Below are 27752 nucleotides of genomic sequence, written 5' to 3' on the forward strand. Positions count from 1 at the left end.
TAAAAATAAAAGGACCTAATCCCTCACCCCACATGACATCAGTGCTATTATACTACAAGAGGAAATTAATCATCTTTTCTCCCCTAAAGGGAAAAAAATACCCCAAACAACAACAGCCAAAAAGCCCACAGTATAATCATGTTTTAAATCATTTAAGGATGCTGTGAAATTGTGATCGGTTGAAACAACAGTTACTGTAATTACCCTTTCTGGACACACAGAGCAACTCAAGCACTCAATCTGTAATGTGAGGACTACAGTAAAATCCAGTATTTATTCTGCAGTTACAAGCAGTGCAATTTCAGTTCTTATCTCAATCCCATCAGAGGTCAGGGTGCAGATATTTTGAATTGTTTTGTCTGAGTTCTCAAACAAACAGAAAAATTACTTTCCCTAACATTCCACTAGGAAACCATACAAAATGATAGCTCAGGAGCAGCCTTGGTCTGCTTGAGCACACATAACAACAAACACCAATCCTAACTGTTGACTGAACTCCACTGGCAGGATTTCAAGGCATTACGATAAGGTTTTTGGTAAATGTTGATGTTTTCTGGAACAGGCAGGGGAGGCTGCACTACCACCTCTAGCCTGTTTTCAACCCATGACTATTCTTTTCCCCAACTTCAACTTCTATCAGTGGAGCAAGGCTTTCTGTTTCATGTGTTGAAGAACACACACACAAACACACACACACACACAAACCCACACCAAAAGCGGGATACTATTTTCTAGAGCCACAAGGAAGACCAAAACTGGACACTTGTTTCCTTTCAAAAACTTGTCATATTTGTGGAGCCCTACCAACGCGTAAGTGCTCCTCTACCACGCGGACTGCTTTAGGATGCGATACACAGCACAATGTGCAAAGTGCTTACGGATCTCCTTTCAAGCTTACAGACAGCAAATCTGCTGTAAATTCTCCCCCCAAAAAATGAAAAAATGAAAGAGGAAAATCTTCCCCAGCATCACTGGATGGCTGTGTGAGAGCATCTGGCAAGTTCACAGCACTGTCAGACTTGGCTTTAAAGAAAAGGTGAGGGGCTGGCACAACCCACAGGAGCTGCAAATGCTTTCTGTCAGAAACAAGCACATCTGCTGGAGGGCATGAAGAAGGAACTACCTTCTCCACACTGCTCTGGTGGAACCAGGAACATGGGGTCAAGCCTCTCCAGGGTGGCAAGGCTCAAGCCCATCTCAACCCTTGCTCCCAAGGGAACCCTACCAGAAGGCCACTGAAGAGTCTATGGGGAGACATCTCCCTGTTCTTGACATGAAGTTGCGCCCTTGCATGGTCAAAAAAGCCTAGATTCAAGGGGCTAGAGAGCGTGAGCAAGCAAGACTCTTGGGCTTAGCAGATGACTGAACAATCTGCTGCTGGTGTCAGTGGTAGAAGCTGTGTGCCACCCATCTCAAACCAGCTTGCAAAAAGGAGGTTGTTATGTTTAGCCCTTTCAAATATGGGACAATGAGCCAGAGACTTGACATAAGCCTAGTAAGTGAATTTTTAGGCAAAGGACAGAGTCAAAAATAGAATCCAAACCTCTCAAATTCCACTTCTATGCTCCATCCAAGAGCCACAGCAAGAACAACATAAAATTTCCTTTTAAGCAAGCAATGTGCAACACTAGGAACATTTTTCAGGAGAAAACCTTTACTGGATTCCTTATTCCTTACAGCATGGGATAAGCTTGAAAAAAAGGCTACACTTAAATACCATCTACCTTATTTGTACTTACTGGAACATAGCTTATTGTTTCCAAACTTCCCTAAGGTTTGTTTTTTTCTCATTTACTTCCAAGACAGACTTTTCATCTGCCTTGAAAAGATTACTCCCCAAAACCCATCAGAGTTAGTTCAAGTTGAGGGCCTTGCAAGATGAAGTCACGACTGAAGAGTAACTTCAAAACCTTTCATTATTGTTAAATTTGTTTGGCTTGCCCATATTCTTGCAAAAGCCAAAAATAATCTCACTGAAAACCAGAAACTCTCTCACACAAGAAGTATTGAGAACAATTACACTCCTCGTTAAATGAAACACTGGGAAGGCAGATTTGCCCTATTTTCACTGCAACTGAGCTGACTTATCATTTAGCACCAAAAACAACTGCAGTTTAAGGTAATGCTCTCCAACCATGCAAAGTTCCCTTTCTAAGATCCTTACTTTCGGTTTTCCACAATCACACATGAGAACAGAAATAAAAAGAAAACTGAAGTGCCATTCAGTTAAGAATCCTCCTTGACTGGCAGAGGTGTGAAGAGCTTCATTAACTGTCTGTTTAGATGTGCCATTACTATTCCCATATACAGAGCAATCACAAGAAAGGAAATCACTGGAACTCAGACCCATCGGTTAGCGATTAATTTCCATCTTATGACACTTGGCGTGCTGCTTCACTACCTCCTCCAAGCCAAAAGTCAATAGTGGCTCCAATCAAAAAACAGCAAGGAAGGAGGGAAAAAAAATACCCCTGGATTACATTTGTCTCCCAGGCAACAAGTGACTGAAGAGTGGATAACAGCCTCCTGACCATCATGGCACTGGAGTACTCTCAGACTTCCCCGACGTGCCACCTCCCTCCCTTCCTTTCCTGCCTCCTGCCAGTCACAGGTTACTATTGCTGCATTCATGTTTAAGGTTATTAAAAACAAGGGGAGTGTTACTATAAATCCCCTTCACCTTGTCCTAGAGTAGACTACAGGTGCACAGCTATTTCAGAGGTACTGATGGAGAGAGGAAGCAACATGTACAAGTTACCCCATAAAAGTTTATGACTGAATACTCCTTAAAAAAATCACAATTACGTTTTCTACTCAGAAATCACTATGCCTTTTCCTGTCACTTATTAATATATACATAGATTGTGTATCAGAATATTGTGTACTAAATCCCAATTTGCTAATTCATTTGTTCTTTCTCAACCCAAATATACAAACCTGATTTCCCCCCAACAATTAAAACCAGTGCATTGCCGTGAAAAGGTACATGATACACTCCGTGTCCAATTGTTTTTTCTCCCAATGGGCTGGATGCAAAAGTTTTAAAACCCTAGTTTACACAACCTGTTAGAATCCAAATAAAAACATTCAGTCATCTTTTAGTAGAAATGAAAAAAGAAGTTTGAAATTTTAAGATAAAAGAACAGAAATGCTGCTTGTCAGCTCTTTCAGTGGTTACAGCTGGGGATAACAACATTATTTGCTACTGAAACTCCCCATTATAAAACTTGCAACTAACTGCCTGGTCTTACATATCACCCATCATTTTATTGAGCCCAAAGATCAATTAAAAAAATTGTGTGTTGAGCTCTTTCCAAGATCAATGGCTGGGAAGAAATACATACCCTGTCTGCATAAAAAATTCCAGAAAATGTTTATTTGAGGGATTTTGTTCCCTGGTTATTTCAGAACAGACTTAAAATGTGTTAGGAATGCAACTTTTTTCCAGGGTTGTTCTTCTCATTGCCGTACAAACAGTATGCCCAAAATAAAGCTTTGGGAAGAGAGCAGATACAGGAACCACAGAACAGGAGGGCTCAGAGGGAAGAAAGTACTATTTCTAATTGTTCTTTCTGAAGCTACGCTTACACATACGCTCTGAATCCACATGGGACTGTGCTGAAACCAGTCAGGAGCAGCTCTAGGCACCCACATCTCTCGCGGCAGCATCACCACTAAGACGGTCTCTAAAGCAACTGACCCCTAAGGGAACATCCCCCAAAACGGATGTAGTGGATGACGGGGTCTGAATTACCGCAGCTGCCTTCCTGGTCCTTGCTGACTGTTCTTTCTGCCCCATTGCACGTGCCCAGCCCTTCTTCCACAAGCCCATTTCAGTTATTTTCCACGAAGAAAACTATTTTGCTGGTACAATTTTGTTATTTAAACTCATCAAAGCTGAGTCACATGAAGGGTCTGACGAGCACCCAGTGGTGCTGGAAAATGGGAGGACAGATGAGCGGATCCAGGGAGGGGAACGTAAGCTCTCCTCTTCTGTAGCAAGAGTTGTGGTGACACCTCAATGCAGCTCCTGGAACAGCACATTGACAAAGGGAAACCAGGACTCCCTCTGGACACAAAGCAGCTTGGAAGAGGAATGGGAAAACCAGTAGCTGACATAGAGCAGGAGTACATTGGAGAGCTGGGGTGAGCTGTGCAGCAAGGCTGACAAACATGTCCCCGAGAGCAGGACTAGGAAAGCCATGCACTAGGCTCTTACCAGAGACACTGAGATGCTGGGCACTGACATAGGAGTAGGCTTGGAGGCTGAGAGGAGATGAATCAAACAAGAGACCCACAACTGTATGAGCAACCCAGCAGCTCTGCGCAGGCACCAGCAAGCTACACCAGCAAGCTAAGAATTATTACACTGAACTCTCTTGAGTTAAGGACCATAGTACTTCAGACAACAGGTCTATCCTTTTTATTCTCCACTGCCAGACCAGGACAGGATGTGTGGCCATGGCTAGGGTCTCCTGAACCAAAAGTGTCCGCAGTATGAATTAGGCATATGGCAGCTACTCAGGCTGAAGTGGTGCAGCATACCACTGAGTATAGTACACTGCTTGAGAACTGTGCCATGCTTGTTACAGGGGTGCTTCAGGAACTAAAAGCAAACAGAAAAAGCAGAAATTTCTTACTACTTGAAAAAAAAAGGCAATTCCAACTAGCATCTGCAATCCCAAACTATCAAATCTTGAAATTACACCACTGTGATTTACCAGTCCCTGCCTAGCTCAGTGCAAGTTGTTGCAGTCATTAACACAGGACCTGCAAATAACACTAAGGACACCTTCTGCAGTGATGAGGAACCTTCTGGGGTCAGTGCTCACCATTACTGATCTAAGGGTTTGCTTTCATGGATGAAACCTACTATTACAGAAAATTATCTCTTTGCAAGTAACAGCAGAGAGATTACCAGGCATCAAAGGTTCTTACGCTAAAGAAATATTTATCCTGAGCTCATCTTGCCCAGTTACGCTGCAAGAATAGGTTTCAAGCAAACCCTTCACATAGATTCACCACCAAGTTTATCCATGGGAACATCATATGTTCAAGTATGCCATGACAGCACAGAAGTGTTTCTATAGGATCAGAAATAACTGCATGATAGAAATATCCACGATGTCACAACAATTTAAAACAACCATTTGAGTAACTACAGCCAGCACCAACACCTGAAAAAATAATTGTTTCAGGCCAGAAATAGATTTTTGTGTGTAAGGTAAAAGTGAGAACAAGATTTCCCAACTTCTTTGTCTGCACCATATCTCATGTGGTAGCATGAAGTCATCACCCTCCTCTTCACCGACACTGTGTGCCTGGAGCCACTGCTGAGGGCTCCCACCTGCGCATGAAGCTGCTGGGGTGGTGAAAGCACGCCCAGGGCTGTCAGGCAGCAAGGACCTGCACAAGAACAGGCACCATGAAAATGTCTACCCCCAGAAAGAGCAGGGTCTTTCACTCACCACCCAACACCGCCGTCACCCAAAACACAAAGCAATTCTGGAAACCTTTGACTAACGCAGGTTTCCGAGTGGTTCCCAGGGACAGCAAGCAAACAGCAAAAACTCCTGAACACAAATTCTGCTCTTCTCACCTTCTGAAAAAATCTGTTTCATTAGCAAAGTGAGCGATTTTTGTGAAGAGATGGAGAGGCAGGATAAAGGGAAGTAAAATGCTTCATGACACCCTGCCTTCAGCTCTGAAAATGACCATGAGGAACATAATAATCACTCCAGAATCCTCCTCAGGATAGAACGGCTTGCTTAAGTAACTTCCTTGCACTATGCAGAGACACCGGCCAAGTGACTTAAAAACCATCCCACAATACAACACAGATTACACATCCTTCTCCAAATATGCTGCTGCTCTTGAAGATTTGCAAACATCGTGCGGGCACCGTGAGAAACATGTGGCTTACGATGACAAAATTCACCCAGACTAAAAAATGCAGGTCTACTGCAACCACTGATGCCATGCTCAATCAGTGCTGCAACAGTGAGGGCAGACAGGCTTTCCAGTATCAAAGAGAACTTGCGCAACCAGGAGTGCTACTCAAAGGCCAGCTTCGCGCTATTCACTTGCAGACAGTGATGCAGAGAAGGGCACACCTTACTTTTTCAGTTCAGCCACCTATCCCTCACATTAGCATCATGCTTCTCCAAATGAAGGGCAACACTGCTAAAATAGGACCAACTCAGAATTCATTTAATTTACATGCATTCAACTTCATTTACATGAGGCAGAATGAGCATACCAGTATCAAAACTGGGGAAAGGTACTATATAACAAATTTTAAACTATTTATCTGGCAAATGCTTAGGAAGATCCAAGATTAAGATGCCAAAGTTGGTCCACTGGTCTGTTTAGAACTCTGTTATCTTTACCTATCGGTACTTCAAGTTATCCAGACAGACATCATCTTGCTTGCTCTGCCAGCCCACACTGGTTCTGCAGTTTTAAATAGTTTTTATGAGTGGTCACAGATAAGAGTAAACCTTTATCCTCTTTAACAGCTATGTACCTTGCAGATGAGGCTCCCTTTTTAAACAAATGAAGTAATTTGCAGAAAGACACAAACAGAGCATTTAAATCATTTGAGGTCAGCTGGTTTAAAAAAGAAAATACAACTGCTAAGGAATTCTTAAAGAAAGAAAAACAAAGCCACTGCCAAGGATTGCTGTTATTATAAAACACATTCCTTATATCCACTGTAATCTCACATAAAAATTACAAATAACTATCCATGAAGTTTAAGAGTAGATTTTCTTCATTCTCTTCCAACATTTGTAGCACAGACCAGTGAAATTCTATACGGCCTGCTTTAAAGAATTGTACTATCGACCTTAACAGCCATTTTAATGACAGTAACAACTGCATGGCAAGCATTTAATTTTCAGAAACCCTCAAATAAAATCCCCCTTTCACCTATGAACTCAAAAGAGTAAGGAACTTCTCCTGCCTTTCCAAGAAAAGTTGGTAGTGTTATGTGACAGCTTGACACGAGGAGAAAATTAAAGTATCATTTGCATGCAGCATAACAAAACCCTCACACTCACTTCTCCTGCATGTTTTCAGGTCTTTTTTCAGTAAACTAGCAGTCACAGCCCAAGCACAAAGCTGAAAAAGAGCTCTGACTAGCTAAAACATAATTACATAACCGTAAGTATATGCTCATTTAATGAATGAAATTAAAGGTCTGATGCGAAGGCTTGCTGGAGTATAGTGCTCAATCAAAGTAAACCGGCTGCATCAAGAAATCACCAGCTCTTCTGAAGAAAACAAAAAGTTAGGGCTTTTTAAATCTTATTTTGCTCCAAGTAAAAACATCCATTAGTTCAAATCACACAGGTCCAAGTCACTGCTTTCATGCAGATAATTTAGCTCACTTGCTCAATGAGCTACTCCAGACACTAACACAGCCACCAACCTTTTAAACCCCTAGTCTGCCTTTGGGAAAGCAGCCCGATTCCGCCCCAAATGGCACAGGGGCACTGAGCATCTCCAGACCCCTGGTATCCTTCCAAAACAGGGTAAGTAACTTCACTGAGAATGAGAAGTATGATTATAGTGGAGAAGGGCTACTTATCCTTGAAATGAAATAAAACAAAAACCCCAAACGAAACAGGAAGCCAAGCATGCAAATAAACAATGCTACAGGATTAATGAGGCAAGACCAGAGCTGGGAAGTAACAGCTGCAGAAAAGGAAAGGCTGTGGTATTCCACAGTCAAAAAAGAATCCAAAACAACAAAACCAACCCTATTTCACAGGCAAGATGCAATGCAAGATCCTGCAACACAAGAAAGTGCTACCATTGTGCAGTGGTCTTCCAACGTTAAACAAGCTCAAGTCTCACCAGCACAAGACATATTAGTTTTCTTTGTACCTTTGGGCTTGTATGTGCTATCAGAATGAAGGGCCCTGCTCCCTTCAGCAATGCCTGGGAGTCTGGCCCCACACAGACCTCTGAAGAGTGACCCATACATAGGTAGGCACAGGTCCTTCCCTACCTGCCACAAGTAGGGCAAGGAACCGCAAGCAACAGCTCACAGCAATGGCTGTGAGACAGCACCCGAGGGACTGCGTTCAGGTTTTATACAAATGAAGGCCTTCACAGGGTTTTCAGCAGTTTTTTACCGCAGTACTCTCCCTCTTGAGTACAGAGAAGTCAGAAACGTCTTCCAATGCTTGACCTGGGCACCCAGCAACCCAAGGCATGTCCCCAGTGTCCAGGCTTCTCATCCCACAAAGGGCACTTCAGCACCAGGTCAGGAGCAATCCTCTGTTGTTACTCCAATCACAGTGACTCACTGCCAGGTAACACCATGGACACAGCTGGTCCACTGCTGCTCCTCTAGCTCCTTTGCTGCTCCTCCAGCACACCAGCACCTCAGCACCTGTATGCCCATTAGTACAGGTAAGCTCACAATACTACTGCCTACAGCCAGCAGTGGATCTGCTACACCACAATATCTTCCCACTGCTCTCATCATTAAATGATTCCTCCAACAGGCTCAGGAGGTGTTGCATTATGTCACCCAAGAGTCATACTCAGCCTGTTAAATATTTCCTCATTGAGTTTATATGCACATCACCCTATAAAGCTATCGGACTGCCATATGGAAATCCTGCAAGCAACTGAAGAAAGCAGTGTCGTTAACTGCCCTTAAACAATACCTGGCTCCTCTATAAAGTAGTACTATGTTGTTTCATGCTAGTGCCTAGCAACACCAGACGTTTCCCAAAGCCTCCCCAGGCTAGGTGAAGTCTGGGCACTGAAGAACACAGGCTGTGACACTGCTAGGGAGGAACAAAGTGCAAGATCAAACAGATGCAGGGAGACTGGGCTGGGAAGGCAGGAGAGCCCAGAAGACAAGTCTGTCAGCATTACGGGCTGTCACAAGGCATACTTGAGAGAGATTAGATAGCAAGTGGCATTAATAATGCTGTTTCAGCCTACAGAATTCCTGTGTATACATGGAAGGTGTAATTACCCCTACTCTATTGAAAAGAAAATTGAAGATACACAGAAACAAAAGAACAAAAAAAGAAGTTAAGTGCTCAAGGTCACCTATAAAGTCAAAGGCAAAAGAAAAAAAATCCCTGAGTCTCCAGACCATAGCCCATTTAGCAGGGTATGCTAATTTCATGTCAGAGGGGCACTCATTTAAATACCCACTGGTCATCTGATACTCTTCATGTTATCTACATTATACAATTAGAAAAGACACAAATTGCCTTTTCTTACAAACACACAGTTATGTCGTGTACAGAAATCTAGTGACAATTTTAAAACACAACCCTTCACACAATAGATATAACAAAAATTGTTCAACACTTATATCTGTACTAAAGGTTCACAGGTCACTTTTTGCCTACTAGTGTATTAATGATGAAATAAGCCAGCGAGTGAATTTCCAGGGGAAGGGGCTAACAGCTAGCAGGAACTGGAGGGGGGGAGTAGGTCACACTAAATCCATTAGCAGTGACAAATAAAAATAGAAATAAGGAAAACCTGACAAACACTAATGGATTTGCACCATTTCCCCCATAACTGTTTATTCAATGTAGGGTTTTTCCTTGCTTACTATTTAATATTAGTTCACACGATGAACTGAGGGGAAAACGAGGCACGTAGGTAAACGGTTTGAGAAGCGGCCTGGATGTGGGGTTTCCAAGTGCCCCTGGGCTCTTTAGGGAAACAGCCCTGCTTGGCAACCTCAACAGCTCCCTGTCCCCTGCAGCAGGCACACGCTGAAGGAAAACCATCCTCCTGCAACAGAGACCTCAGCGTTACCACACATCTATCAACACACAAATTACTTCTGCCACTTACATGCACATACTTTACTCTGCTTGTGTCCGATTTCTACACTGAGTTCAAAGATACTTCTTTTTTACCACCACTCCTCTTTCTCTCTCCTCTTTCTCATGGCTGAATGAAACCCCAAAAAGCAAAACCAAACACCCTCCTTGCTCCAAACATCCTTCAAAATGAGGCAACTTCTTGACTGCATTTGAAGCCTTCATCTCAGTCACACAGTGCAAGTCACAGCCAAAATGCCACAAGCCCAAACCTCATGGACTCTAAAAAGCCTGGGACTTGACCACAGCCCAGGACCTTCGCATGCAGAGAAAGTGCACACCAACCTTCCTTCCTCCCAAATGCCAGGTAGTGTCACACGGCTCTAGAGAACTGCCTCCTAAATTGCTAAGACTGATAAATGGATTTGCAATGAAGGTGAACCAGGGCAAGACCAGTTTAGCTCCAGGAGCAAAGCAGCCTCCTGTGGGGAGGTCAAAACCCAGCTGCTCCAGCAAGTGCACTCACTCTTAGACACAGGGCACCCTGGTGGGACTGATACAGCAGTGCCTGAGGGCAACAGCCTTCCTCACCTGGCTGGATCTGAGGTCTTGCTTTTTTTGTAACACAGAACAAGAGGAAATCCCACCCAAGAGCACACCACTGAGACCTACACATGGCCAGACAGTAGCAGCAAGCCCCCACCAGCCTGGCTGTGGAGGAAGAGCACCACCACCTTCAGCACCAACCTCTTTCTGCATCTTCTGGAAAGCCAGCCATAAAAGCCTTCCTGGAAGAGGAAGAAACACACCTCAACTGCACCAAAGACTTTCAGCATGGGAAGAGTGCAAGGGAATCACATACCTGGGCAGAGAGGGGCAGTGGGCTGCTAAGCCACCTGCCTGCCTCCACTGACTACCATGTCACAGGTCGCTAACAAGCACCGTGTCCTACTCCTAGCTGTAACTTTGGCCATGCAAGCACAATCCCTTGCCCTACCTGCAGCTGTCTGGCATCAGCCATAACTGGGGAGCCTCCACCCAGCCCAGGGATGAGCATCCTACCACGAAGGTCAGGGAGGGCAAAGCAGGTAAGAAATTGTCCTTCTCAGCAGAAGGATGCAGTGCCAAGGAGCAAAAGCAAGCAAAATCACCAGGCCTCATCCAAGTCATCCTGCAGGTGGAGGAAGTTAAAAAGAACAATACAGGAACCTGTCATTGTGGGAGCAATTAATTCAGATGTGTTTGCATTTCCTCCCATTTTTACTTTATATCTGCTGTAGAAGCACAGCTTGTAAAGACAGTAAGAAAATGGACTTGCTTAGCCTTCAAAGTTTTACTCACAGTAAGATTCATTAACACTATAAGAAAACTCCCTTTACTATTTTTCTCCACGCAGCACCTCAACAATTACAGGGGTTTTGTTGCCTTGGGTGTTTAAGGTGCTGTATTTTTACAAGCAGGGCTACATGGGTCACAACTCTTAAAATGCTAAAAGCAGCAGAGGCAACAAAAAGCTTGGCATGAGGAACTTCTGCAGCATGAGCCACTCAATCAAGCGTATTTTAGAGTGGATAATTAATACTGCATATCAGCCTCCCGAAGCACCTCCACCAGTAAAAGAGATTTGAAAGTGTGCAGACAGTTTATTAAACATGGCAAAGTGATTACATTAGAGAAATAAGATGTAGATTCACTGGTGTGCATGGATTTAAAGCAAAAAAATGAATATTTAAATCTAGTTTTTTTTTCCAAGGAAGCTAGCAAGCTCCTGATCAAAACCTACAGCTTGGCAAGAGTAGGATTCACAGGTTTATTCATGTTATTTCCCAGGCAGACTAGTTCTGCATTAGCAGAGCATTAATCAAATTCTACATACTTAAGGATCCTAACCTGATACACATTCTTCCTCTGTTTTTCCAGATGTGATTCCAAACCCCACACTGATTTTGCTATTTCATACAAAAAACAAAGGGAAAGCAGGTTTCCCCAAATTCACAGAAGAGACTTGAAAGGCATGTGGTGGAGGCAGCAGCAGAGTCAGCCTGCAAGCCCACCGAAACAAACCCAACAGAAACAGAAACGTCACTCCTCAGGGCGCTCTTTCAGCTAAGCTGGTAGCAAACAGGATGTGAGCATCAAGGCACTGTGTGCAGAGAAGAGGTTATTCAAAACAACAAGTTCAGGCACAGACCGGGTCTTTTACCCAGCAGGGAAAGAGTGGGAGGAAGGGGAGAAAAAAAACAAGCTTTCAACCCACACACTGCAGCCCTGCCTACTTGGGTTTTCCCCGGTTCTTCTTTTTAACTGAATTACCGCGCACGCAGTCGTTCTCAAGTGCGGTGTTCACAGGCAGCCCCCATGAAACAGGGCTGCACGGGAAGTCGGCATGAGCTTTGAGTGCGCTGGGAGAAGAAGGAGGAATGACAGGCTCCTTGCGGAAAAGAGGAACCGGGGTACTTGTCAAAAGACACACTGTCCACTGCCTGGCTTGAACTTCAGAACGAAAGAAAAACTGAGCTTGGAGCAGGGGGAAGGGAAAACCAGACGACAACACACCTAGAAACCTCTGGAAACTCGAAAAGCTGTATCAGCTTCTACACTGGGCTAACTCACAGTCCTTCACCCTCCCAGTCCTCGGTATTCACTAGCAAGCTATTACTCTTTCTGATCATCATATATGAAGAGGCTGCTGATCAATATTGCACGAGCGTGATTAGTGCTCAGTGATTAAACATCAGTGTATGAATTTATCTAATTTAACGTGCCTGAAGTGGAAGGAAACAGGGAGAAACAATTTCTGAGCAGACTCCAGTAATGAAAATTGACAACTTGCCCAACATCAGATGTTGATGCTGTGAAGAGCTCAGAACTAACAAGGACAAGATGACGTATGATATTCTCAGAAGGACGGAAAATTGTTTTCCTCCAAATTATTCATGATCAAATATGCCTTTGAACAGATCTACCATCTAAAGGAAAAGAAAATCTCATTTAAGCATGCCAAAGCAAGGCTATTTTGATGACACAGGTGTCATGCAAACAGGCCTGCTGTGACCTGAGTCACTGCTCCAGGTCTCCCGTGATCTTTTCTCTATCAGTTTCACACAGGAAGCCTTCATGTTCGACACACCAAAAATAGCAGATGGTTTACAAATAAAAACCTTGCTTCAAAAAAGGATCGCAACTTTCTTCTCTTACAAAATGCAAATGCACTTTCAGCACGGTGCAATGATGATTTAAAGCACTTGCCCATGCCACACATTCCTCAAGACAGGCATTTATGAACGGTTCCATTTCTAAATGATGGAAGTAAAGAAAGAAAGAACTAAAAGGAGGAAAATATTGCAAAAATAGCAATCATAAATGAATACCTGAATGTGAAAAGCAACCAAAAATAACATACAAACTCCTTTATGAAAAACATATACCTAGAAAGTGATGTCCAAACTGCTGAAGGCCCTATCTGAAGGCTGAGCAAAAAGGAAGGGGCACCTTATAATTTTCATTGATCCTACTGATAATGAAAAACTTTGACAGCAGGAATCTTACCTTTCAAAGCTGCACAATGAACCAAGTCCTGCTGTAAAACAGCAACCAGCCCTTGAGCATGTCGGTGATGTGAAAACCCACTACCGTTTGCCCCACAAAAGGCACCCAGATATACCAGTGTAAAAGCACCAGCCAGTAACTGGCACCCTCCAAAGGGTCCTTCTTCTCTTCATACTTGTGCCAAGTGACCACAGATGCTGACATCTGCACTACACTGACTGATGATCTCTGTTGCTCTGTTTTCCTTGCAAAAGTCTCTCTGAGGTAATACTAAACATACCACCACCAAGAGTTTGAAGGGAATTTGACAGATTACAACTTACTGCAACACTCAGAATCTGGCTTTAACAATGCCAACTCATAGCATTTTCAGCATGTTGGGATTCTAGATGTCTCCATCAGAAAGTCATGAGATGGTGCAAAATCATGGGGACAGGACAGGACATGGGGACCAAACAAAAGTATTTCTAGCTCTCTTCACTTCTGTAGAAGAGCCTGAAAAAGATCTTAAAGGCTCTAAAATAAGGTGCACCCTCTCTCCCCCATTATTTTAGATGACATGATTTTTAAAGCCAATTTCAAAACTTCCAAGGCCCAAATCTCTATATAGGCACCGCCTCATCTTTATCATATCCATTCGTAATACTACACACACACACTCCCAGATGCTAGCATTACTTGGTCTAACTTGAAAGCCATGCGACACAGAGAATTTATTTGGGCAATTACAGAACTGCCTCCCTTTCCAAACAGAAGCATGTCTCTGTACAGACTGCAAGAAGGCTGGGGCTACATGTGGCATGGATTGAAAAGCTATTTAGACCAGCTCTTGAACTGTTTTATTGTTTAACCTGATGCCAAACAGGAATGGACAGATAGTCAAAACAGGAAAAAAACAAGAGTTTAATACTGATGAAGCAAACTGCCCCCCTTTTTAATGCATGTCTAAAAATTAAAGGCTCAGAGTGCAAATTCAGCAACAAGTTTGTGAACCCTGTTTTATAAATTGCAAGGGAAATAAATTGAAGTTGATGTGGCACACAAGTGGATAATTCTGCCATAATTAAGACACGGACTCTCATCCCATCAGCTCAAGCCCAGCCAAACACATTTTTGGCATACTAGACACTGGAGGGTGAGTGGGACTCGAGTGCTGGTGAAGAAGCAGATGGTAATTAGCAAAAGTGGTTAGATCATAAGCATGTTTACTTTAAAACTAAAATAACACGAGCATTTTAGCTGGGAGGAGGACATTTTCCCATTTTTTTCCTAGTCAGCAGAAAAACAGGAAGAGAAAGCAAGATCTTTCCTTTCAATGCTACAAATTAAAATCAAAGCTTTCTAAATGAAAATGCTGTATTTTTTAATCAAATAATAACAGAAAAGCTTGTCTCCTAATGGAAAGGGTCAGAATTACATTTCTGCTTTTCCAAATTCAAAGCTCCTCAGCTCTAAAAGCCAACAGCAAATGACACATCAAAGCAGACCTGCTAAGCCAAGAACAAGGAACTTTATTCTTCCAAACAAAAGCAGCACTGCCCAAAAGGCAGTGAAGTCTTACAGGTGTTTTAGCAAAACCTGAAAGGACAAAAAAATAGTCAAAGTGGAGGTGTTTCACTAAATTTTAACTGCTGGTTTGGTTTGGAAAAGCAAGAGAGATGGTTCAGGTTAGTTAAGCTCTTAATTTAGAGTGAACTGTAGTCTAAACAGTTCTGGTAAAGCTAAACTGGTAAGCAGTTGTGGCAACAGAACACATTTGTCCCAAGGAAATTTTGCAGAGATGCACCACTATGGCAGCATCTCATTTTCCTAACGCAAAGATACAAGTAAATAGAAACCTCTGTGTGACAACCCAAATCCATACTACTTTTTGCTCCCAATTTACCTTAAAGGCATTTGGATGATCTAAAAGCCTATATGACTATGTAACATTCTTTATATATAAAATGTATTTGTGTACACACATACACGTATACAGATAAATACAAAAATAAATTCATTTAAGCAGAAAAGGAGGTACAGCCTGAGCAATAAAATCCCATTTGTCTCAATAGCTGGGAGCTAGCACCATAGAGTCTTCTGTGCAATTTGCCTCTGTGACAGCTTCTTTCCTCTTTCTCTGCCATGCAGCCAAGAGTCTCGAAACTATTAGAACTTGCTATAAAACAGTAAAACACAAATCTACCCTCTTCTGCAACATCAAGGTTTGTGTATTTAACCCTCAACATTCAGGGAGGAAACCTTCATCTCCAAAGAAGGAGAGTAAGAAAGAGAAAACCCAAATAAATCAGTGCAACTGGGTAATTATGTAACAATAAATGCATTACATTAATTGCCAAAACGGGGGGAAAAAAACCCACAATTTTGGACAAGTTCATCTGGCTGCTTCAAAACAAACCATGCAACACTAACAGCGCCAGCAGTTGTCTGATTCCTAGCCTCTCGTCCACATCCTGCCCCTCCAACATCCACCTCTCCCAACTTGACTGAAAACCTGCGCTTCCTGCACACACCATGCGTTTCTTCCTACCTTAGCTATGCAGTCCAACAAAATACTTACACTATTCATGTACAGCTCTCTAGTCCTGAAGTACTTCAGGAAGGGTAGAATTAAGTAAGAATCATGTCATTATTTCCAGTTATATTTATAAATAAATATAATCTCTGAAGGGGTTTCCTGCAGAACTAAATACCTTTTGACCCAGGAGCTCTGTACCATTTTCTCTCTAAGTGTAATTGTAGCTCCGTCTGAGCCAGCAGCATGCAGTTCTTAAAGCTGTCAAACACTCCTCTCCAAAAGCCTTCAAAGTGCTCCCCAGAGCAGTGAGGAGCTCTAGAAATGCAGTGCTTCTGTGCTATTCTGGGGCTGGAGAAGGCTGCACACAGACAGCAAGGCAGTGGTACAGGAAGAATCTTCAAAATGCAGCTTTTCCTGAAGAGCAACGGGACTTCATTCCTAAAGATGAACCACGCAAGAACTAGTTATTTCTCCCCAACATAATGAACTCCTAAGTTTATTATGTTCTGTATCACTTAACAGTGATGTTTACCCCTCTCCCTCTAATCTAAAACCAGAGCATTTCATGAAGGATCTCCCTATTTTTACACATAACCCAAGGAGAGGTGTGTTCCCACTCTCCATCCTGAACAGTGAGGAAAGGAGGTAAAAAACATGTAAATGAAAGCTGGAGGATACCTAACCCTAGTCTTGCATTAACCTCACAGCCCCTACAAGTTGCACTGTAGGCATTTTTGTTTTCATCTGTAAACTCAGAAAAACATTTACAATAGTAGCTTCATCTCAGTGAGTACTCTCCCACAGTAAGCAGCCATGGGATCTCATAAATACAGCTCTGGAGCAGAGCCTAATTTTCTGCTCATAGCTTGAATGAGTGCGAATTCAGTATTCAACTAGATTCTCTTATGCAAAATCCCATCAGTAAGTTTCTGCTCCATGCACTGCCATAGACACTTTTCCATGCCATTGAGACTTCCCCATACAGAAGCCCGTTCATTCCTCTGCTTACCAACAGTCATCTTTCAGCAAGTTACGCCAGCGTTTCAAAATCCTGAGAGTACTCAGCTAGTGGTAAATTGCTACCATTCATTGCTGCAATGAAATATAGCAATTCAGCATGCTGTAGATGGTGTTTTGGTATCTTAAGTCACTGGCTAAGGGCAGCAATTCGGTTTCTTTTCTACTGCAGCAAAGAAAAAAACACTCACATTTAAGATCCCTGGAGTGAGTCCTACCACAAATCCTTACATCAGTTCACAGGACAAAGCTTCCGTAACACCCAGAAGGGAATTTGAAGAACATAACTAATGAATTAAAATGTACTGTCTCCAAAATTACTATTATGGATAACCCAGTGAGATCCAGAAGCATCATTTACGGCCACAATGGCTACTTTCCACAGCCCTCAGTCTGCATTCTGCTGTTGTTTACCCAACAGTAAGTCAAAAAGCAGCGCCTCAGGAGCCAGGAGTCCAAATTGGTGGGTAACAGAAGAAAACAAGTAATGTTCCAGGCTGAGAAGGGCCAATAGTGACCTACCAAGAATTCAGGAAGCAAAAAAAATTATGTCAAAGTCAGAAGGTCACTCCTCTTCTTCCTCCCTACTGTTGCTTATCTTGCATGACCTCTGTCACCGATGAGTTTGACACCAGTTATAGCTACAAGAAATTCAGGACTTTCTAGAAATCAGCTGAGTTGCCAACAAGCAGGTAAATCTTGTTAGCATCCAATAAATGTGCTCATTCTCCAGAAAAGAGAACCACAGTTTTACTGCTACCACAACAATATGCACTAAATGACCAGACACAGCAGCAAGGATAAGCATGGCATAGGTGTAGTATCTCACCAGGATTCTCAACAGCTCCAGCCACATAAGCAGTTAAGATCTGAAGGCAGGTTAAGAGGGATCATGGACACAATGGCATGGCAGAGCCGAGGCATTCTGCACTCTCTTGGGTAACTAAGAGTGAGAATCACGGTGAACCTCAGTCCTGAACACTGATTATGCTCAAAGGGAAAACATCTCAGGAAGCTCTCACTAAAAGCAGCACAGGTGAGGAAGGTGCTCCTTGCCCTCATGCACAAGGTCAGTTAGTCCCAGGCCACCCAGGCTCTGCTGAATGGCAAGTGTCCCAGTCACTATCCACAGGGCTACTGACCAACAGCAACAACACCTCCGCTCCTTCAGAAGAGCTGGTTTTTTTCCACAATTAAAGAAAACGTAGGGTACTACTTCTGTGCCTGAATTCTCCCAAACCAGAGAAAACACACACCTGAGTAAGTCAGAAAAACTAAGATAAAAGATTGATAAGTATTCAAGCAGACGTACAGGATCCATTTTACCTTTAAAGAGCACAAGTGTCAAGGACTCATAAGTGCACCTGAATGAACTGCCTGTTTCTCTGCTGTTTGTCACTTACGCACTGCCACACCATCAGCATTGGCATCTCCTCTCTCACCCAGCCCACATGTAGTAGTTCACAGCTCTGGAGCTGAGCAGGTACCCTGCTTTTGGCCAGCTCTGAGGTATTGGCGCATGTGGGGAATGGTTGGGAAGAGGGACTGAAACTAAGCAGGACTTAGACCAAATGACACATGTTAGGAAGCAAAACTAAACAGTTTCTTTCCTTGAGACCAAAGCTTAAATACCGAATCATAACAAGCCAGTTCTACTACTGAAAAGCAAAACCTCACTGTTCTTAAACTGACTTAAACCAAAAGTACCAGAAAACCAGCAAGACTCATACACATCTCATCAAAGCAAACTTTCTTCAATATCTTCCTTTACCTAGAAGACAGGAGACTTAACTTATACTGGGTCAAAATACCAGATCATGACTCAAAAGATAAAAGCAAATACTTAGAGATAGAAATCTTTATTAGCTTAAAAAATACATATAAGCGTACATCACAGTCTTTCCCTAGATGCTTACTGTGCAAAACTTACTCAGAAGCAGCCATGTGGGGATTTTTTAAGCAAATACATGTTCACAAGACTAACTGCATCATAACACATTGCGCTGTTGCAGCTACATGCAGTGCTTGTACCACGACCTCACCTAGGTCATCCCAGTCTTGAAAATAAGTTGATTATTTCTATGTGTTAAGCCACCACTGACCAGCACACAAATATCAACTAAATTAAAAATAAGAGTCACACCGGCTCCCTTTTTCACAAGGATTCTAGCTTGTGTTGCCCTGGATCATTCAGGTGGTTCAACTGGATTTATGATGAAGACACAGCAATTGGCTGAAAACAACACAGAAGGAACAGGTATGAGCAGCCTGGAGACTGCTCCTCACACCCACCCCACCAGGCCAGTATGAATGATGCTACCAGAAACAAAGAGCTGCCACAGGAATGAGCCAAGGCTTCAGCTGCCCGGGTCAGCAAGGGGAATGTGGCAACTGCCTGAAACCAGAGCAACGAAAGACAGCTTCTCCAGCAACTCCAAAGCTACTTCAGGCTGCCTGAAGAGTATTTTCAACTCCTCAATTATTTTCAACTGCTCAATTATGATCAAGTCCTTTAAATGCCTTTTCACGAGCTCCTCATCCAGGAAAAGAAGCCAGGCAGCACAATTTGCTGTGCTCTTTCAGCCAGCATAAAACACTTCACTTCCCTTTTAGGAAAGGAAGGAGGAAGTCTAAGGGCCACATATCTTGTAATTAAAATGGATGCTTTGATGTTTTGTTGAAGAACTGAAGTGCGAGACAGAAGAACACACACTCGGCCAGATGAGCAAGCCCAGTTCATCTCTGATGTTCACCCACAAGTGGAGGTAGCACAGTCGCCATTGTATGCCTGGTGCTCTGAAGTATGTCTTGCCTACCGCCACAGGATCCCCCACAGGCCACTGCTCACTAATGGACACATGAAGCACTCCTGTGTACTCCAATCCCATCATCGAGGCCTCCTCCACTCAAAGAAGAGCACAGCCCCAGGATGTGCGCTTCCTTTGCTGGCACTGACAACAGGAGTTCATTAGCTCTCTAACAATTAGGAAGAAACTTGAGTGGTGATGAGGACATAAAGACAGCAGCACAGAAAAGCCTGACAACTGATTCCCTCTTCCGTGATAGCTTTTTGGAGGATCCACAGCACAGGTCCATCCAGAGCCACCTCTACTGCCAATATTAAGACCTTTGGGCAACAGAAACCAACCTTGAGATAAAAAGAAAACACCACACAAAACCACATCCCTGTGCAGTTTTCTTAGGACCATTTCACCCTTGTATGGGCCCAGCGCACACCAAGCACGTATCTGACTGAATGTACAAGCACCCCCAGTGATTTAAGCGCAGCTTGTGCTCTCAAAGGTAGGAGCATCTACCACCCCTTCCCCATGCTCTCCAGCTGCCAGGTCAGCTCTGAGCTGGCAGAAAGCTGCAGGGATGGTTTCATACCACATTAAACAGAGCTGAGCCCACGGCCTGTGCTGACACTGGTGCTCCTCTGACCACAGTGACCATGAGCTAAGCAGAGAGCTAAAAATGAATCCAATCGAATCAGCCCACTGAAAAATAACCCAGACAAAAACTAGCACAGTTTTCGGTCTGCTTGTGGCACGGTGACACGTGTCAGTATGAGCTCAAGAGGGGCCGCAATACAGCCCCAGATCAGTTCAGTCCCACAGCAAAGGCAACAAGCAGCCAGGTTGGGCAGGGACCATGCCTGATGGTGGCAGCCCAGATTTTGATCACTTTAAATCAGCAAAACAAAATCAGCAAAATCAGCAAAACACTATGAAAAGCCACTAACACAGGCCACTTGCACAACAAACAGCACAGCCGTGCTCCTAGAAGAAAACCAAAAGAAACATCTCTAGCAAAAGAAAGCCTCCCATCGTATTTAAACTTCCTTTCTTATTTCATCCTAGCCTTTGCCTTGTGGTGGAGCCCACATCCATTACCCCATCAAGCAGTCACACACCAACTCTTCCTGCAGCTGCCAGCCTCTATCAGGCTTTTCTTCTGTGAGTAATGGCTTGCCTCCTTAGCAATTCCTCACTCTCCCCATCATCTCTACTTCTTCCATTGCGTCGGCACAACTGTTTGCTGGACTACACTGAGACATGGATCAGGGAATTGAGCTGAAAGGCGACTCAAGAATTAGAAAGAGGGAAAGATAAAAATCCAGCCGGATCAGATCCCTGACCAGACCCATGGTTTGTCACAGAAACACAGGAGTTCATGTGCCAGAAAGGTGTTAAAGCAAACAGCAAGGAACAAGGGAGGTGCAACCATGGCTGAAAAAAGGACTCATCAACCCCACCATTCCCCAAGCCCAAGGGCTCGCTCCTGCTTTCTTGTCTGGGCTCCTTCAGTGCAGCTAAATACACTTCATATACTCTTGCTCTGGGTTAGGAGCACAGACATGGCCGGTTACTCCAATCAATTTAACCTAAGCAGCCAATCTCCTTGGGTAGGTCAGTAGCCTGTCTATGTGCAACCAACACCCCAGTTACCCAGCAGGGTGCCTGCCCATGGGCTATCTTAACCAAGAGCAAGATAATGTAAATACCTTAGATAAAAGGTCCAGAGGACTCCCCAGATATTGACAGCTCTTCATTACTTGAAAAAAAAACTGATTATGGTTTGCACAGCTCTAAACCAGTTAATACAGGCAGACTCCATGGCAAAGAGTAAGCTCTGTTGTAAAGTCAACCAGCTGTAAGCCAGTGAAACGGAAGCATGGTGTTTCCACACACTGCTTTAGGAAATCTGTTCTTTAAATATTCTGTGTCATTTCTGGGGTTTGCACTTCAAAAACAAGACTGAAAGGGTTCAAGAAAAGCTCTCCATAAATTGTCTGGTATCTGGAAGTTACATGTTACAGTGCAGTTCTAGAAACTTTTATGATTGCTCTGGAATAAGACGACCCTCATTTCTCTATGTATCAATTTGAGGAGAACATTTCTGATACTAGACAGCTGTTTAGTATGACAGACTGAAGTATTAAAAAAATGGATTTAAACTAGACAAATTCCAGCTTAAAACGACAACATCTCCTATTAACGATTTGGGAAATTAACAGCTGGACCACTTATTTAGGACATTATTTTATTAATGGAGTCAACATTATCTAAAGTCTTTAACATGAATCTCAGGTTGTTTTGCTGCTGGTTTTTTTTCCACTTTAGCTCCACCAAATGTTATGAACGCGGTGAAATTCTGATGCTGGTGTTACTTGGGTCAGTCTGGGTGATAACAGTATTAAAAATGGAGGAGATCATTTCTATTCCCAGAGTGCCACCATGCTTTCACAGGAGATCTTCTTGAACAATAATGTTAAAGAGGGAGAACAAGATCCTTGATCCCATGCCTTTGTGTATATGCAGATTAGATTAGGAGATTCTAAGGAAAAACAAGTGGGCTCCTCCTCTCACTCCAACTAGCGCTTGTATTTCTGCAGGTATGCAGGGTTTACCTGTTAGAAAGCTGGACGTTATCACAGCAAAGGAAAGATCTTGGCAGGAGGGAGTTCTGAAAAGTCTCCTGCACCCAAAGGGTCCCCCCATGGCTCTCATCAGCTGCCCTGGCAGAGCCCTTAGGCGAGGCAGTGCACTAGATGAGGACAAGTCAGATATCGATTCTCGCAGAGCCCAAGAACCACTCAGGAGACCTTAGATCTCAGAGCCTGCTCCAGACAGAGGAGGAGCCTGGCTATATCTCCATGACCTAGTTATGGACCATGTACTTCTAAGAATAACTTCCACATCAAGCTAGGGGAATTTTCTTCTCCCATCCCCATAAACATATCCTTTACCCTCATTACATTTTTATTAAGACGTCCCTCAGTACAAGTGCCTAACAAACGTTTAAGAGACTTGAATTTCTTCAGCATGCACACAGCCAGAAGCATGTGTGCATTTGCCTATCTTAGACAAGGCAGAGCAGACACAAAGAAGAACCCTTTTGATACGATGGATGCCTGAAGAAGCACAGATGGGGGAAAGACGGCAGAATAGCAGAAAGGAGCATGGGACAAGACCCGCAGCCCAGTTCCTGTAACAGTGGGCTCCTCACTGAGACAAAAAAATTACAGAGAAGCCAACAAGGTCAAACAGCCTTTCCCCTCATCCACTCGTTTGATAATAACGATCAAGAAAGTTTGCATTCATAAAAGGCAGAGATATTATCACATGCCCTGAAAATACAATCCTACCAGCCTGTGCTCAACTCAGGAATCCCTACAGGAATAAAACGAACCTTCAACGGGGGGAAAAAGATAGGGCCTATAACAAAATTTTTCAACAGACCCTTAGCTAGAGCAGCACTAGTGGGCACAGCTATAATTACAGCAAGCCTACATAATGGGTCTGAACTAGCTTAGCCCTTTCCCTGCAAGCAGAGAAGCTGCCACATCAGTAACTCTGTTGCTAGGGCAACTGCTTACTTTCCATATCAACTGCAAACTCGTTGCTATTGGAGACACATATACAAGAAAAATTCCTCTCTACAGCCAAGGACCAGATGGTAGGGAAGTCAGGGAAGTCATGGGCTAACGGGCCATACTAAATGGGACACGCACTAGAGGACATTTAGATCTGTACGTTCACAATAAGATTCATGTGAACGACTGAATTCACAGGTCTGGCAGTATAAACAAAGCCAGGGAACTCCTCATCTACTCCGCATCATGTGATACTTCATACTCTGGCCAACTATTATTAAACTGCTGAGCTCAATGCAAAGAGGTTTGTACAATCAAGGGCTCAGCATTTTCCCTTCTTCAGCCCGGCTCTCCATCTCAATCCAGGAGATCAGCTTCATCACAAAGTTACATGAATAGTCACTCTGTCGGCTTGCCAGGTAAACCTGATGGCATTGCAGGTGAAGTGGAATAGCAGCAGTGCATAAACATATCCAAGGAGGAGAATGTCTTTTCCAAGCACTCCACACCAGACCTAAAAGCACCAGCATGGGGCAAGTCAAAAACTGAAGTGATGCAGCCCCTGCAGGTCTTCCTTTTCTTTCTTCCCCCTCTGTTACAGGGATTTCTCTCCAGGAAATGCAAGCATTCATATGCAAGCAGAAAAAGCTGCATGCTATTAAACACATATTTAGCCCCATGAATATAAATTAGTGGAACCCAAGATTGAGAAAACTACTACACAGAGGAAATTCAAAAAAGAATTAAGTGCTCAGCAGAACTTTTTTTAGAAACACGATTACTGAAAGGCTACACAAACAAACACTGGAAAGTAAAAGTTAGGGAGGAAAAGCTTCTAGCGTTTCACAATGTGTCAATGCACATCAACCTGCAAATGCCTGCAATTCCCAGCACTGATTAACTCCTTCTCCCCATATCGTACATGTTTCAGAGCCTGTCTTGTTAGCATTTTGTGACGTGCCATTTGCTAAATGCTTTTTTTTTCCCCACATAAAAACAGTAAGGCAGGCGGACTCCAAACCTGCAATTTGTGGAATCTGGCTGCAAAGGAGCAGAAGCAGCAAGAAGTGATTCCTCAAAAAGAAGAGTTCCCTGCTCCTCTGCCCCAAGCCCCAGCCTAAAACCAGAGAACCCTTCAGATGGACACCCCCCTTCCGAACAGCAGAGATGCTTGCTGCAAGGTACTTGGATCAACCCTAAGTGTGCGTGAGCACACACACGAAGGTATTTTCAAAGCCAGCAGTTGACATTTACTGCTTTCCAAGTCCACAATTAGCTGTCAAGCACCTGATTCAGCAACTCTGACCAAGCGCCAGTTCTGCGCTCAGGACTAAGTCTGCCACATCCCCTGGCCAGAACATGAGAAAAACACAGCAGGAGATTTAAATGACCTGCCTTGCTGCGTTGTACGGCTGAGATTCTCATCTCATTCACTGTAATGCTGGCTACCTGCAGTTATTAGCATATCCAAGAGGTGGAAGAAATTCTTTCTCATAACCTGGGATTTTCATGGAATGAGTAAAACCCCACCTCGTTATTCACACAGACAAGGCCTCCCACCACACCTTGCTGTCTGGCTACGTAACCATGGCTCTAATCACAGATGCGAGATGCAGGTGACTAGTCATGCATTGTGCTCTGCCACTTCCCTGCAGAGAAGCAGCGCGTCGTGGTATTGTTCATGCGAGCTCAGCAGACTGCCGGATATTTGACAGATAGACATGAAGACAAGTTCCTCATAGGAAGGAAGCTGTAATCTAAACAGTCAACTTGTAAACAGAGGAAGAGGGACAGAACAGAACACAAATGGCAATGCTAAACACATGCCTTGCCAGTTACAATGTTTTGTGGGTTTCTTAAATGTATTGTGTGAAGGTTTCTTATGGTCTGGGACTGGATCCTAGCAGTCTGGCATGTTACTCATTTTTATAGTCTCACTTTCAAACAAGAATTAAGATTCTGGTTTACACAAAACAATATCCAGTTCAAGAACTTGTTCTTGTTTTTTTTTTAAATCACATACACAATCTTTCACAGCAACTACTTGATAGAAATACCAATACACAGAGTGTGATCAGCAATATGTGGGTTCTAGGGAATAATACCCCAAAAAAAGGGGGAGTTGGGGGAATAAAAATGTTGATGATTTAAAAAAAGGAAAGCTCCAGAGAAAAGACAGTTAAGAAATCTAAAATTAAAAGTTGCTACTTTAGGGTAATGTCTGACTCTCACTCTAGAGTTACTTGAGCTCCTACTCCACAGCATTTAAAGTTAAATTACACACAAAACAGGGAGAACAGCACCACCAACAGAAGTCTAGTTTCAGGGTTATCAGTTACAAGACAATCCTGGCATTTACTTCACTGAAATACAAAAGTTGAGTGCATCTATTGTTTCTACCAGAAGAGAATGTCCACTTTCTGACTGTCAGCCAATTTCAGAGACAGTCAGTGATGTGATTTTACCACCTATTTATTTCACTAACCTGTAAGAACCCCTGTGAAATTAATCTGCAAGCTGATATTTTTATCAATATACTCATACTTTGCCAAAGATTCATGCAGAGAGACTTCTTGAGACGGTCCCCTTCAGAACCTGATACCTGCTCCCAGGCAGACTGATGCAGCAGAAGGCTTTGCAAAGGGCTGCCTCCACTGCCCAGCTCGCTTCCCCATTCCCTTCTCACAGCCTCTTCCTGCAGACGCTGCTGAGGATTCAGCAATGAAACCAGGCAATGACAACAGAGATCCAAAATCAGAAACGTGCACCACGGGCTTCTGCCACTGCACCAGTCACAGAAGCTACACGAGCCCAGGAAGAGAATGACAGAAATTCCTGTGAACGGTAAATTTCGTATTTGACGTCAGACCAGTCTCCTCTCTCTGAAGTTTCTCTAAAACCTGTCTGAAATGGAACCAAAATTCAGAACTACTTCTGTTTGTTTAACAGAAAGTTTTTTCAGATTACAGCACAGACCAGGGAAAAAAGCAATGGACTCTTACATAAGGCATACCCTTTCACTATACATTTGTATAAGCCAAGAACAGCAAGCAGCCTATTTATAACACGATTACATTCATCTAGTATAGCTGGAAACCATTACCACAGCATGATAACTAAAAACAATATTTAACCACTATGCATGAAGACACCAGCTGGGGGGAAAAGAAAAAACACACACACACACCCCTAGTACTTTCTTACAGATGTCTAGACAATGAATTTAATAAAAACAGAATGAGCCATACTAAAGAAATGTTGGCTCTCTGAATTTCATGAACTACGCTACTAGGGACAGCGTTACATATTCTGCATTTCACTGTTACAGACACGTTCTGGGATTAGCAGATCAGTATTTTCACAGCCAGATCAGTTTCCATAGTTCCAAACTTACCTGACTTCTGTCTTTGTCCACTTTCTTAAAACACTTATTCAAGGATAGATTATGTCTCACAGAATTTTTCCATCCAGTGGGTGCGTTTGCAAAATATGGAAAGTGTTCCAAGATCCAGTTGTATATATCCTTTACGGGCAGTCTTTTGGTTGGCGAGTCCTCAATGGCCATAAATATGAGGCAGCTAAAGGAGTAAGGAGGTTTGCAGTTGGGGTTCTGCTTGGCATCATAGGGCATGTCAGAGTGGGCAGGAGATGGCGGCGTGTCATCACCAATGTCCTGAACGGGGCTAACGCTCCTTAACACCGAGTCCCCAAAGCTTTTCAGCAAGTTCTTGCTCTCGTGTAACCAGTTCAAATTAGTTAGTTCTTCATCTTCCATGGCCCCTTTATCTAATCTGATGGCAGGCAAAGAGAAATCTAGGTCTTCGTCATCGTGAAGTGCCTTGGATAAATCACTATCTTGGTAACGCTGGCTCAACCCGCTGGGAACACTAATTCCTGAGCCCTCTGGCTTCTTACTGGGAGGCATGACTGGACCCATTTAGACAGCAGCTCCTGGGACAGTGAATCCAAAGGAAAGGCAGAAAGAAACAGAGAGAAAAGTTAGCTCATAAAAAGATACTGCATAACATTTTGTCAACTTTTCTGTAACCGGTCACTTAGCCTTTTGCCATCTGTATTAAAAACGACAGACTCACTAAACACTCATCCACAACTGTGGAGTGAAATAAGCTGAAGTCAGGACAAGGAAAGAAATTTCAATCAATGGAATGAACCCCAATACACCTCAGTTCTTCAGGCACATGAAGCCCCACACAGCAAATCCCTTCAATGATGAATGTGTATATCAAATCATTGAACACTCCTGTTGTACCACTACCAAAAACATGTGAACTAGAAAGAAAAGTATTAAATAAAAAATAGAGGGGTTTGAGCCCAGTTGCTTTAGATTAAGTTCAGCTGTTCCATTTTTGAGGACAATACAACAGCACGGTGTTTAAAGTCACTCTGGCTAAAGGCTGATGCAGACAAGCATCCAATCTGACTACGGCTCCAAAAAAAGTCAGAAATGACAGCAGAACTT

The 27752-nt window shown here is 43.3% G+C and overlaps 1 protein-coding gene across 7 annotated transcripts in view; it reads right to left on the reverse strand.

Annotated features, from left to right (window-relative positions):
• Nucleotides 1–27752, reverse strand: part of FOXN3 (forkhead box N3) — a 223139-nt gene that overhangs the window by 116939 nt on the left and 78448 nt on the right. For all 7 annotated transcript variants that reach the window (XM_080618998.1, XM_080619003.1, XM_080619002.1 and 4 more), the window contains exon 2: nucleotides 26667–27223. In XM_080618998.1, the coding sequence (XP_080475124.1) occupies nucleotides 26667–27209 (543 nt within the window). In that variant the 5' untranslated portion in view covers nucleotides 27210–27223. The remainder of the gene's footprint in view (nucleotides 1–26666; nucleotides 27224–27752) is intronic.

This window comes from Psittacula echo (genome assembly GCF_963264785.1).
Source record: "Psittacula echo genome assembly, chromosome: 5".
NCBI lineage: Eukaryota > Metazoa > Chordata > Aves > Psittaciformes > Psittacidae > Psittacula > Psittacula echo.